The sequence below is a fragment of the Oratosquilla oratoria genome, chromosome 32 (assembly GCF_046742065.1).
Source record: "Oratosquilla oratoria isolate Oo_2021 chromosome 32, ASM4674206v1, whole genome shotgun sequence".
Lineage (NCBI taxonomy): Eukaryota > Metazoa > Arthropoda > Malacostraca > Stomatopoda > Squillidae > Oratosquilla > Oratosquilla oratoria.
In genome coordinates this window covers 31,683,031-31,696,485 of record NC_134808.1, presented here as the reverse complement: position 1 = coordinate 31,696,485, position 13,455 = coordinate 31,683,031, and the positions used below count along the sequence as shown (strand labels likewise).

General features: G+C 46.0%; 1 protein-coding gene across 1 annotated transcript in view; it reads left to right on the top strand.

Annotated features, from left to right (window-relative positions):
• The first annotated feature begins 2,077 nt into the window (after nt 1-2,077).
• Nucleotides 2,078-13,455, top strand: part of Pi4KIIalpha (phosphatidylinositol 4-kinase II alpha) — a 209,697-nt gene continuing 198,319 nt past the window's right edge. Inside the window, exon 1 of the mRNA XM_076213938.1 lies at nt 2,078-2,528. Coding sequence (XP_076070053.1) covers nt 2,405-2,528 — 124 coding nt within the window. The 5' untranslated portion in view covers nt 2,078-2,404. The remainder of the gene's footprint in view (nt 2,529-13,455) is intronic.

Here is a 13,455-nt window from a genome sequence, read left to right as displayed (position 1 = left end):
CCCCAGATAAGAGAAGGTACAACTTCAGTAAATATTGGTCATCAAGCCGAAGATATCACACGTGAACTCTCTCTCTCTCTCTCTCTCTCTCTCTCTCTCTTCCCTTTTATGTTTACGAATTAAACAAGATTCGGTTACATTTTCAAGGTTTTTTTTGGCGGGGTGTTCATATATTGAAATCAGCCTATGTTGGAAGACGTCTCCATCTGATCCAGAATATTGGCAAAAGTAATGATAGTAAATAGACAGATGAATAAACGAATAGCGAGATAAATTAATAAATCAACAAATTAATAAATGAATAAACGAATGAATGGATAACTGAATAAATTAATTGAAAAATTAATGAATAAATGAATCGGCGAACAAACAAACGAATGAATGAATAAATTAACAGATAAAATAAGATGAAATAAAATGTCTAATCAGCTATCTTACCCAATACCATTATAAAGCAAGAAATTTTCTTTTTTTCAAGAATAACAATTCAGAAGTCTGATCAAATCAAGGACTATTGCACAATCTTTTCAAGGAAATTCGTTTCATGTTGTCTTCAGTCCGAAGGAACTTAGCATACAAATCGCCCTGAGGCATGAGGATACAGTTAAAATGTATGTATGAATATATGTATGTATACATGCATGTATGTGTATATTTATGTATATATGTATGTATCAATGTATTATGTATGTATGTATGTATATGTGTATGTATTAATGTATGTATGTATGTATGTATGTATGCATATATGTATGCATGTATGTATGTATGTATTAATGTATGTATTATGTATGTATGTATGTAAGAGTGTGTGGGAAAAGGATTATACACAACCTTCTGTTGATTTAATGTTCCGACCAAATTAGTCATCATCGGGTCCGCTCGGAGCGGAAGAGAGTTGATGACGTCAACAGGAAATTGAGGAGATTACGACAGGAGGCGCTGATTAGCTGCGGCCGAAGCCGTCACCTTTGCCTTAAGTGCCACAGAGTACAGTGCGAGTTTGTGTGTTTGGATAACCAAGGTATGGCCGTTGGGGATTGAACTCGGGCACACGCAGATTATCACATCTTTAACTGTTATATATATGTAAAGAGAACACTGTTCACTCTGAACATCTGGGTTGGTTAGAACAAGCACAGCCACGCTTTGACAGTTGTGTGTGTGTGTGCGCGCGCGCACACACACACATTTACTTAATTGTATTTACCTAATTTTAGTATACAGGAAAGGAGCAAAACTCGTGAGGTCCCGTCTCCTACTCTCCAATTCAAGTTCATGTACATTTTCAACTTGGTATATATCTTCGAGTATCTAACTGTTGGGCTATATCACCATCTAAGCTGTTTCAAGTAATTATGAATCTAAATGGAAAATTGTGTGTGTGTGTGTGTGTGTGTGTGTGTGTGTGTGTGTGTGTGTGTGTGTGTGTGTGTGTGTGTGTGTGTGTGTGTGTGTGTGTGTGTGTGTGTGTGTGTGTGTGTGTGTGTGTGTGTGTGTGTGTGTGTGTGTGTGTGTGTTCTTATGTACACCCAAACCTAACCAAAAACTAAACATTTATGTCTGTACACAGTTGTTCTTTTGCATATTTCTAATTCGGGTATTCGTAACAAGGATGCAAGAAGATAGATGGCCAAAGAAAGTGCTCCTCAATAGTGAAGTGCGTGGAACACGACCACTTGGACGACCTAGAAAAGAACTGGAGGAGATGCGTTGAAAATGTTCAGATATGCAGAACAGAACCAAGAGAATGGAAGGAGGTGGCACAGGATAGAAAGACATGGCGAGACGCTTCAAAAACGGTTATAGATCACCAAGTGAGTAAAAGTACAAACAATCGACCACAAATTGGATCTAACTAGACCCATTACTCCTTTCAATAATTGGCCTGATTTACCAATTTCGCGTTCAACTTCCACAGCTTGTTTACATTTTCGCGAGGAAGGATTGGCAATTTGTGACGTAGGCTATTCTACGTGCGCGCGCATTACAGTGCCCATCGCTCACTCCTCCTCCCACCCTCTCCCAACTTCCCTGAGCAAGGTAATTTCAGTGTTCGGCTGTGCGTGCAGGTGTAACAAATAGTTCCGTGGAAGAAAATCGTCTGTATATATCTTGTGTGAAGAATAAAACTCTGAATTCAAACATAAAAAAGTGTTTAGTTTTGCTGTAACCGAGAAGTGATGTAATATCGTTTTCTTCTTCCAGTTCTTTAGTTTAAATATTTTTCTGTGACCAGAAAGTGACGTAATATCGTTTTCTTCTGTTTAAAAAAAGTGATAAAAATAGACTTGAAATTGATTCAGTAGTATTTGCATAAACCAAAACCTCCAAAAAACAAATTTGTTTCCGTTCAATTGTTATTTTGTGTTGGAAATCCCAAGTTGAATTTCATTTCGTAAAAATGAATTGGTTACGAAATGTGCTGGATGCGAGCTTTGGAGAGAGCTCGTCGGCCACAACGGAGATCCTGGGCGCCGAGAGCAACGACAACATCGAGTATGGCACTTGGAACAACAACATGGAAGGTAAGTGCAAATTAAAAACAATTCAGACAAACTTCACGGTGTCTGGCAAGATTTTTTAGGGGATTGCGGGTTAATGTACAAAAAAAAAAGGTATTCCAATGACGTTACCCAGAACTAAAGTATACATGAGAGCTGAAGAAAATCTTTCAATCAAATCCTTACCGGAAATCGATTCCTCAGTCAAGTCACCGTCACGTACGTGTGCATGCGCGTGCCCGTGTGTGTGTGTGTGTGTGTGTGTGTGTGTGTGTGTGTGTGTGTGTGTGTGTGTGTGTGTGTGTGTGTGTGTGTGTGTGTGTGTGTGTGTGTGTGTGTGTGTGTGTGTGTGTGTGTGCGTGTGTGTGCGTGTGTGTGTGTGTGTTGCGTGTGTGCGTGTGCACGTGCGTGTCGCACGCACGCACGCGTGTTTTTATTTTACCTAGTTGTATTCTACGAGAAGAGCTATACTCGTAGTAACCCCGCTTTTGTATCAGGTGTGTCCGTGTCCGTGTCCGTGTCCGTGTCCGTGTCCGTGTGTGTGTGTGTGTGTGTGTGTGTGTGTGTGTGTGTGTGTGTGTGTGTGTGTGTGTGTGTGTGTGTGTGTGTGTGTGTGCGCGCGCGTGGGTGCGTGTGTGTGTGTGCGTGTGGGTGCGTGTCCGTGTGGGTGTGTGCGCGTGTCCGTGTGTGTGTGTGTGTGTGTGTGTGTGTGTGTGTGTGTGTGTGTGTGTGTGTGTGTGTGTGTGTGCGTGTGTGTGTGCGTGTGTGCGCGCGTGTATGCATGTGTTTACATGTGCATGCCCATGTGTTTACATGTGCATGCCCATGTGTTTACATGTGCATGCCCGTGTGTTTACATGTGCATGCCCGTGTGTTTACATGTGCATGCCCGTGTGTTTACATGTGCATGCCCGTGTGTTTACATGTGCATGCCCGTGTGTTTACATGTGCATGCCCGTGTGTTTACATGTGCATGCCCGTGTGTTTACATGTGCATGCCCGTGTGTTTACATGTGCATGCCCGTGTGTTTACATGTGCATGCCCGTGTGTTTACATGTGCATGCCCGTGTGTTTACATGTGCATGCCCGTGTGTTTACATGTGCATGCCCGTGTGTTTACATGTGCATGCCCGTGTGTTTACATGTGCATGCCCGTGTGTTTACATGTGCATGCCCGTGTGTTTACATGTGCATGCCCGTGTGTTTACATGTGCATGCCCGTGTGTTTACATGTGCATGCCCGTGTGTTTACATGTGCATGCCCGTGTGTTTACATGTGCATGCCCGTGTGTTTACATGTGTATGCATGTAAGTGCATACCTGCGTATATGTGCGTGTGCGTGCCCGTCTGTGTGTGTGCGTGTGTATTTACCTAGTTGTATTATACGGAAAGGAGAGCTACACATACACGTGTACATAATAACATATGCATACACGTGTATACATGTGTGCAGATACGTGCATACATATGTGCATACGTGTATGTACATGTATACGTTATATATATATATATTATATATATTATATATAATATATATATATATATATATATATAATATATATATAATGGTGTGTGTGTGTGTGTGTGTGTGTGTGTGTGTGTGTGTGTGTGTGTGTGTGTTGTATGTACATGTATATATACGAGTAACACTTGTAATAGTAGAACGAGTAATGATAATCATTGTAATAATTATAGTCATCATATCTGGAGCTATTGCGGATGTCCGTTCGCCTCTCCTACCTTACCTCCACATCGCTTCCATTCACAAGAAAGTGTCCCCCCACCACGACGCTTACCTGCAGATCCCCACATTCCTCAGGCGACACACATTCACAGCTGCGTCCTCCGCTTGCAATTCAAGTGCTTATGAATGCCAGCTCTGGAAGGCAGACAGACAGAGCAGGCTAATGGTCCAACCAGATGACTGTGCGGGTTCCTTGTGGTAAGCAGTCGCAGTCGATAGTCCCAGGGCCATAGCTTGTTAATCTATTGATCGCAACTTCATACACTTGTCGGGTGGGTCTTCTGTATAAAGACTCGATGAAATTAAGATGACGTACTGTATCATGCGAGTGTCGTTGGGGAATGGTCAGGTCAAGTTCTAGAGAGTTTCTTTTGTACGATCAGCATGGTGCGACGGTAACGTCATTGGCTTGTGGTACGCAGACGCATAGCCAATGATTCGAGACCCAACGGAAGAGGTTAATCTATTTATATATTTTTATCTATCTGTACATTCATCTTTGTTTACTTATCTATTTAGGGTAAGGCGGGATTCCTCAAACTGATTAAAATCGCTTGGCGACCGCTAGTATAGCAAGTATAGGGCAAGATTTTTTTAAGGGAAGGTAGGTTCAAAGATAAAAAAAAAATGGAAAGGTCTAATATGATTTTTTTCATACAAACACGTTTTAAGTTGAATTTGTGGTGCCAATGGACACCCAAGCAACTAAGGGAATGTGGTGTGTTGTTACAGAAATAATAAGTTAAGTCCCTATTCGTAAAGTTTTGGCCAAGAATGAAATTAGTTCAATTCTGTGAACGATCTTTTTTATATGGAGACAGTTTATATGACGACTCAGACAAAATGTCTACAATTTGAACAGCGTGGAATCGAATGTCGTGCAAGTTAGTATTTCTAAATAAATCTAAGACTGTGTCGTTATAGTTCAATTTTCAAATTTTCGAGTAGAGGGGAAACTTGTGTTGTGCCCTTATGACGTCATTGATGATGACGTGACAGTTGAAATGGATTCGTATTAATCTATAATAATCTTCGAAACTGCGAGGAGAGACCCCCGTGACGCCATGGTGGCGAGAGGAAGTGAGGGGGAGAGGGGGGGAGGGATAGAGAAAGAAGAAAAAAACACAATAAATGTAATAAAAGATGTGGTTGGGGCGAATATATAATGAAAATAAAGAAAACGGAAAAGATTAGATTTGTTTACAACACTTACGTTGTCCCAGCCGCCATCAGCCCCCCACCTACTCGAACATGAAGCTTTTATCCTACTGCCAACGCCGCCACTGCCAACGCCACCACTGCCAACGTCACTGCCAACGCCACCACCACCATTAAGTGATAGCGTAGAAGTTGTCAGGCCATAATCCAAACATATTAATTACCCTTTCTAAAACTGCTCCTGGTGGATTTCCATCACTCTGCGGCGCAAGTAAGTCGCGACGACTACACTCCCCGAACCTAACGGACTTGGAGCGTGCCAGCTTGGCGCTTGTCACGGTACTGACGAGAGTGGCACTGTGGCTCCCTTATCGCTCGTTCAGGAAGTGCCCACCTGTTTCGTTTTGCGTTTTTAGCAAATTGGGTCGTTCTTCAGAGTTCGCACGAGACGGGAGGACCCACGGGTGATGAATGGAATAGACTGACGGTAGCCAGGACAAAAGGAAAAGGGCCCCTCGGTACGAACGGAAAGTGTTGAGACGAACGAAATGTATTGAGAGTGAACGAAATGCAGCGGTAATTCTTGCCGGCACGAAATGGCTAGGGTTGTACAGAGGCCGGATTTAAGATAATCAAAGTATAGATAATTAAACGAATAAGTGAAAAATAGACGAAAAGAGGGTTGAATGAGAATTATAGATTGGTAAATAAAAATATGAATGAAGAATAGTAAGTTTTACATATGAATATATGCAACGTGTGTGTGTGTGTGTGTGTGTGTGTGTGTGTGTGTGTGTGTGTGTGTGTGTGTGTGTGTGTGTGTGTGTGTGTGTGTCCGTCCGTCCGTCTGTCTGTCTGTCTGTAATACAAACCACACACGCACAGACACACACGCACAGACACACACGCACAGACACACACGCACAGACACACACGCACAGACACACACGCACAGACACACACGCACAGACACACACGCACAGACACACACGCACAGACACACACGCACAGACACAGACACACACACACACGCACAGACACAGACACACACACACAGACACAGACACAGACACAGACACACACACACACACACACACACAGACACACAGACACACACACACACACAGACACACACACACAGACACACACACACAGACACACACACACAGACACACATACAGATACACACACAGACCTCACAAGCCAGAGAACCGGGGTTCGATTCCCCGGTCGGGCGGAGATAAGTTGGGTTCGTCTCCTTTCACGTGTAGCCCCTGTTCACCTAGCAGCGAGTAGGTACGGGACGTTAGTCAAGGAGTTGTGACCTTGCTGTCCCGGTGTGTGGTGTGTGAGTGGTCTCAGACCTACCCAGAGATCGGCTAATAAGGAGCTCTGAGCTCACTGCCGTAGGGTGGTGTCTGGCTGTCTCGACAGAGACTGCAGCAGATCCGAGGTGAATACACACACACACACACACACACACACACACACACACACACACACACACACACACACACACACACACACACACACACACACACACACAGACAGACAGGCACACACACAGACAGACAGGCACACACACAGACAGGCACACACACAGACAGGCACACACACAGACAGGCACACACACATACACACACACATACACACACACACACACACACACACACACACACACACACACACACACACACACACACACACACACACACACACACACACACACACACACACAAAGACACAGACAGACATACACACACACAGACAGGCGCACACACAGACAGACAGACAGGCACACACACACACACACACGCACAGATACACACACACACACACGCACACAAACACACACACACACACACACACACACACACACACACACACACACACACACACACACACACACACACACACACACACACACTCGGACACGCACAGTCACGGACACGGAGACAGACACCGATGTACAGACAGACACCGATGTACAGACAGACACCGATGTACAGACAGACACCGATGTACAGACAGACACCGATGTACAGACAGACACCGATGTACAGACAGACACCGATGTACAGACAGACACCGATGTACAGACAGACACCGATGTACAGACAGACACCGATGTACAGACAGACACCGATGTACAGACAGACACCGATGTACAGACAGACACCGATGTACAGACAGACACCGATGTACAGACAGACACCGATGTACAGACAGACACCGATGTACAGACACCGATGTACAGACAGACACCGATGTTCAGACAGACACCGATGTACAGGCGCTCAGATGTACACGCACAGTTGTACAGACACAGTTGTACAGACACAGGTGTAGACACAGGTGTAGACACAGATGTACAGGCGCACAGATGTACAGGCGCACAGATGTACAGGCGCACAGATGTACAGGCGCACAGATGTACAGGCGCACAGATGTACAGGCGCACAGATGTACAGGCGCACAGATGTACAGGCGCACAGATGTACAGGCGCACAGATGTACAGGCGCACAGATGTACAGGCGCACAGATGTACAGGCGCACAGATGTACAGGCGCACAGATGTACAGGCGCACAGATGTACAGGCGCACAGATGTACAGGCGCACAGATGTACAGGCGCACAGATGTACAGGCGCACAGATGTACAGGCGCACAGATGTACAGGCGCACAGATGTACAGGCGCACAGATGTACAGGCGCACAGATGTACAGGCGCACAGATGTACAGGCGCACAGATGTACAGGCGCACAGATGTACAGGCGCACAGATGTACAGGCGCACAGATGTACAGGCGCACAGATGTACAGGCGCACAGATGTACAGGCGCACAGATGTACAGGCGCACAGATGTACAGGCGCACAGATGTACAGGCGCACAGATGTACAGGCGCACAGATGTACAGGCGCACAGATGTACAGGCGCACAGATGTACAGGCGCACAGATGTACAGGCGCACAGATGTACAGGCGCACAGATGTACAGGCGCACAGATGTACAGGCGCACAGATGTACAGGCGCACAGATGTACAGGCGCACAGATGTACAGGCGCACAGATGTACAGGCGCACAGATGTACAGGCGCACAGATGTACAGGCGCACAGATGTACAGGCGCACAGATGTACAGGCGCACAGATGTACAGGCGCACAGATGTACAGGCGCACAGATGTACAGGCGCACAGATGTACAGGCGCACAGATGTACAGGCGCACAGATGTACAGGCGCACAGATGTACAGACACACTCAAAATGGGAGCACGTCTACTCACAGAATAGTAAAATTATTGTAAGAAGCTCTCTATTTGCCGAGATGACTCATGGTATTTCCACCGAATTTCCAGAAACGGCCCCCCCTCTCCCTCCTCCTCCTCCTCCGTCACGACTCACGACGCAGGCATACACGCACACGACACACGAGACCATGACACGCACGTGACACAGTAACATTGTATCCAGTTAGGAGATCCAGGGAAGACGAGCTCGAAGTTGTCAACCACATGACCTCGTAGGCTATAACGTGACGCCACATGTTTGGTGACGTCACGTGGTCCCATTTTGTGACGTCATGTGGTCCCATTTTGTGACGTCACGTGGTCCCATTTTGTGACGTCACGTGGTCCCATTTTGTGACGTCACGTGGTCCCATTTTGTGACGTCACGTGGTCCCATTTTGTGACGTCACGTGGTCCCATTTTGTGACATGTGGTGTTGCCCGTATTATGCGTCACGTGGTGTTGCCCGTATTATGCGTCACGTGGTGTTGCCCGTATTATGCGTCACGTGGTGTTGCCCGTATTATGCGTCACGTGGTGTTGCCCGTATTATGCGTCACGTGGTGTTGCCCGTATTATGCGTCACGTGGTGTTGCCCGTATTATGCGTCACGTGGTGTTGCCCGTATTATGCGTCACGTGGTGTTGCCCGTTTAGTGCGTCACGTGGTGTTGCCCGTTTTGTGCGTCACGTGGTGTTGCCCGTTTTGTGCGTCACGTGGTGTTGCCCGTTTTGTGACGTCACGTGGTGTCGCTTTTTGTGACGTCACGTGGTGTCGCCAGTTTTGTGACGTCACGTGGTCTCTTTTTGTCACGTGATGTCGCATTTTTGTGACATGACGTCCATTTTTTGACGTCACGTGGTGTCGCCTGTTTTGTGACAACACGTGTTTTCATGAACGCTAAGTGAACTCCACAACCGGAGGCGCTTAACTGCGGCCTGGATTGTCATCCTTGCCCTACGTGCTCGGAAAAAAAAAATCACAAAGTTGCTGGACTCGAACTTGGTTCCGGGATGCATGTGACATCGCAGGTGTCCCGTTCTCCTCGTCAGCTGAATAAAATCATCTGGCGAAAGAATTGGATTTCTGAATGAAGGTCAAAGCAACTGAGCTAATTATACCCATGGCACGTTCTACTTCTGATTCTAGTTCTAGCTGTAGTTCACGCAAATCCAAGAGTGGAGTGTGGAATGTGGAGTGGAGTGTGGAGTTACCCCAGAAAAGGAGTGGGAAGGGTTACCACGTGATTTGATAGGATCATGTGGCGCTAGCCAGAATAAACCGAGGAGTAGCGTTAGGTACGAGTATAAATGGTAAATATTTAATCTGTTTTGGAACGCGTATCTACGTGTGTAAACTCGTTCGATTGGCTTCATACGTGGATCTCTATCTACGTGGGCGAATATGAGGGCGCTGTGCATGCTTGCTCGTATGTGTGGGTACATGCGCCACCTCATACGTAAATACACCAGCATATGGCACATGCACATGACACTCGCGCACATGGGACATGCACATGATACTCGCGCACATGGGATATGCACATGGCACTCGCGCACGTGGGACATGCACATGATACTCGCGCACATGGGACATGCACATGATACTCGCGCACATGGGAGATGCACATGATACTCGCGCTAATGGAACATGCACATGGCACTCGCGCACATGGGACATGCACATGGCACTCGCGCACATGGGACATGCACATGGCACTCGCGCACATGGGACATGCACATGGCACTCGCGCACATGGGACATGCACATGGCACTCGCGCACATGGGACATGCACATGGCACTCGCGCACATGGGACATACACAACTCATGCACACGGTGCATATATATGACAAGCTAGCACATGACACATGATTCGTACGGCACATACACATGACAAGCATATACACGACACACGCATGCGTACGACACACGGGACAGAGAAGGCGGCAGGCGCGATAGAGGGGCTCATCAACGAGCGTAACGGCACCGCGAGAGGGAGACTCTCGCTGGCGGCACACACATGGCCAGCTGTCAGCCATCCGGGGATTTCACACACAGGTATTCGAGTGGACGCTTTCATGTTAACGTGCAGCAACAGTCGAAGAGGTATAACGTTCATTGCAGTTAGGCAGCTCGCAAACCGACGCAACCAGTTGCATGAAACCGACACAACTAATTGCATGCAACCAATGTAACCAGTTGCACGAAACCGACACAACCAGTTGCATGCAACCGATGCAACCAGTTGCATACAACCAACGCAACCAGTTGCATACAACCAACGCAACCAGTTGCATGCAACCGACGCAACCAGTTGCATGCAACCGACGCAACCAGTTGCATGCAACCGACGCAACCAGTTGCATGCAACCGACGCAACCAGTTGCATGCAACCGACGCAACCAGTCGCATGCAACCGACGCAACCAGTCGCATGCAACCGACGCAACCAGTCGCATGCAACCGACGCAACCAGTCGCATGAAACCGACCCAACCAGTCGCATGAAACCGACCCAACCAGTCGCATGAAACCGACCCAACTAGTCGCATGCAACCGACGCAACCAGTTGCATGCAACCGACGCAACCAGTTGTATGCAACCGACGCAACCAGTTGCATGCAACCGACGCAACCAGTTGCATGCAACCGACGCAACCAGTTGCATGAAACCGACGCAACCAGTTGCATGAAACCGACGCAACCAGTTGCATGAAACCGACGCAACCAGTTGCATGAAACCGACGCAACCAGTTGCATGAAACCGACGCAACCAGTTGCATGAAACCGACGCAACCAGTTGCATGAAACCGACGCAACCAGTTGCATGAAACCGACGCAACCAGTTGCATGAAACCGACGCAACCAGTTGCATGAAACCGACGCAACCAGTTGCATGAAACCGACGCAACCAGTTGCATGAAACCGACGCAACCAGTTGCATGAAACCGACGCAACCAGTTGCATGAAACCGACGCAACCAGTTGCATGAAACCGACGCAACCAGTTGCATGAAACCGACGCAACCAGTTGCATGAAACCGACGCAACCAGTTGCATGAAACCTATCGCAACGGAGGCCTTTACACTGCGAAAGCAGTATTCCCTGTAATGTATGGGCATGGATATATATTCTTGTTATTTCAGTAATGCATGCCCTTTAAACGCACACCGACGCAACCATTTGCATGAAATCGATCGCAACAGATGCCTACAATTGATAAAAAACAGTATTTCTTATAATGTATGGTCGTGAACATATGATTTCCCTTTGTTATTTCAGAAATGCATGCCCTTGATTGCTAGTGGGCAAACATACAGGGAATGCTGCTTTCACAATGTGTAGGCATCCGTTGCGATCAGTTTCATGCAACTAGTTGCGTCGGTGTGAGAGTGCCTCAGGGAAACAAGGATGACGTAATATACTACAGTTTTGATGCACGACGTAATGTACGATAGTTTTCTTCAGAGTCTTTATCACCAGATTAAGATCAAGACTGCATCACACCCGAAGGACGTGGAGGAACTTGTCTACTCGACTGTACACGTTAAGGTGGCGGCACACGAGATTTCTCGCTAGCATGCTACTTGCTTTTGCTATTTCGTTCGAGTCGAAACGACTTCGGTTCCGATCTTTGTTTTTCAAATTTCCAAATGTCAAGTTACTCTTGCGTCATAAAATGAAAAGTTGAATGACAAACTAAAAGAGGTTAAACCAATACGAATCGTAGACACATTGTTGAGATGTTCTTACGGAAGTCTAGAATGCTTTAACCGAAGTCTTTTCTACTTAAACGAGGTAGCAAAAGCAAATAGCACGCTAGCCTGATTTGATATGATTTGATAAATTTATTACGCCTAATGGCGGCAAGCAATTTACAAACTGAAGTAGTTACAGGGAGATGAATGTCGCGCAGGACATTGTGGAATCTAAATAAATCAATAATCACCAAGATATGGAAATCTCATGAATGAATCCAAATTATTCTGTTAGAGATATTTGTAGATAAACATAGTACACATGTCATACAAGCACGCTAGCCAGGTGACTGTGTTCATTTAGACAAGGTCATCATGTGAGAGCCATGGTAAAATCAACTTTCATTTCCACATTCACAAATTCTTTCTCATGAAGTATAAGAACACAAGAACACAAAGGCATAAGAATAAAAGAGACTGCAGGAGACCGTAGGGCCTACACTAGGCAGTTTCATGTCCATTACCACCTGTCATCCCCATCCATAAAGTGGTCTAAACGTGTTTAAAACGACAGATAGTTTCAGCGTTCATTTCATTGGTTACTAAGTCTATTCCATTCGTTGACCACTCTATTATAACAAGTTTTTACCTATTTCGTTCTTAAATCTAAATTTGTCCAGTTTAAATTCATTACTGCGAGTCCTGCCCTGTTGTCTATATATGAGGACCTTGTTTGAGTCACCTTTGTGAAAGCCTTTGATCCACTTGAGCACCTCTATATGAAGATAACTTCCGGTTAATAAAATCACTTGACGACAGGTAGATTAGCCACACTTATCTTTCCATAGTTACTGTATGAAAATAAACTTCCTACTACCGGAGTACTGATATTACAATAAATATACTTTAACTTATCTTCAAACCGATTTGAAAACATAATGCACTAAACTTCTCAGGCGACGTTACCTGGAACAGGGAGGGAGTCGGGATTGCATGTGAAGAGTTAAATTTGGTTTTGACAATCTCGCAAGAAAGATTAGTTTCATGTTCAATCCATACCA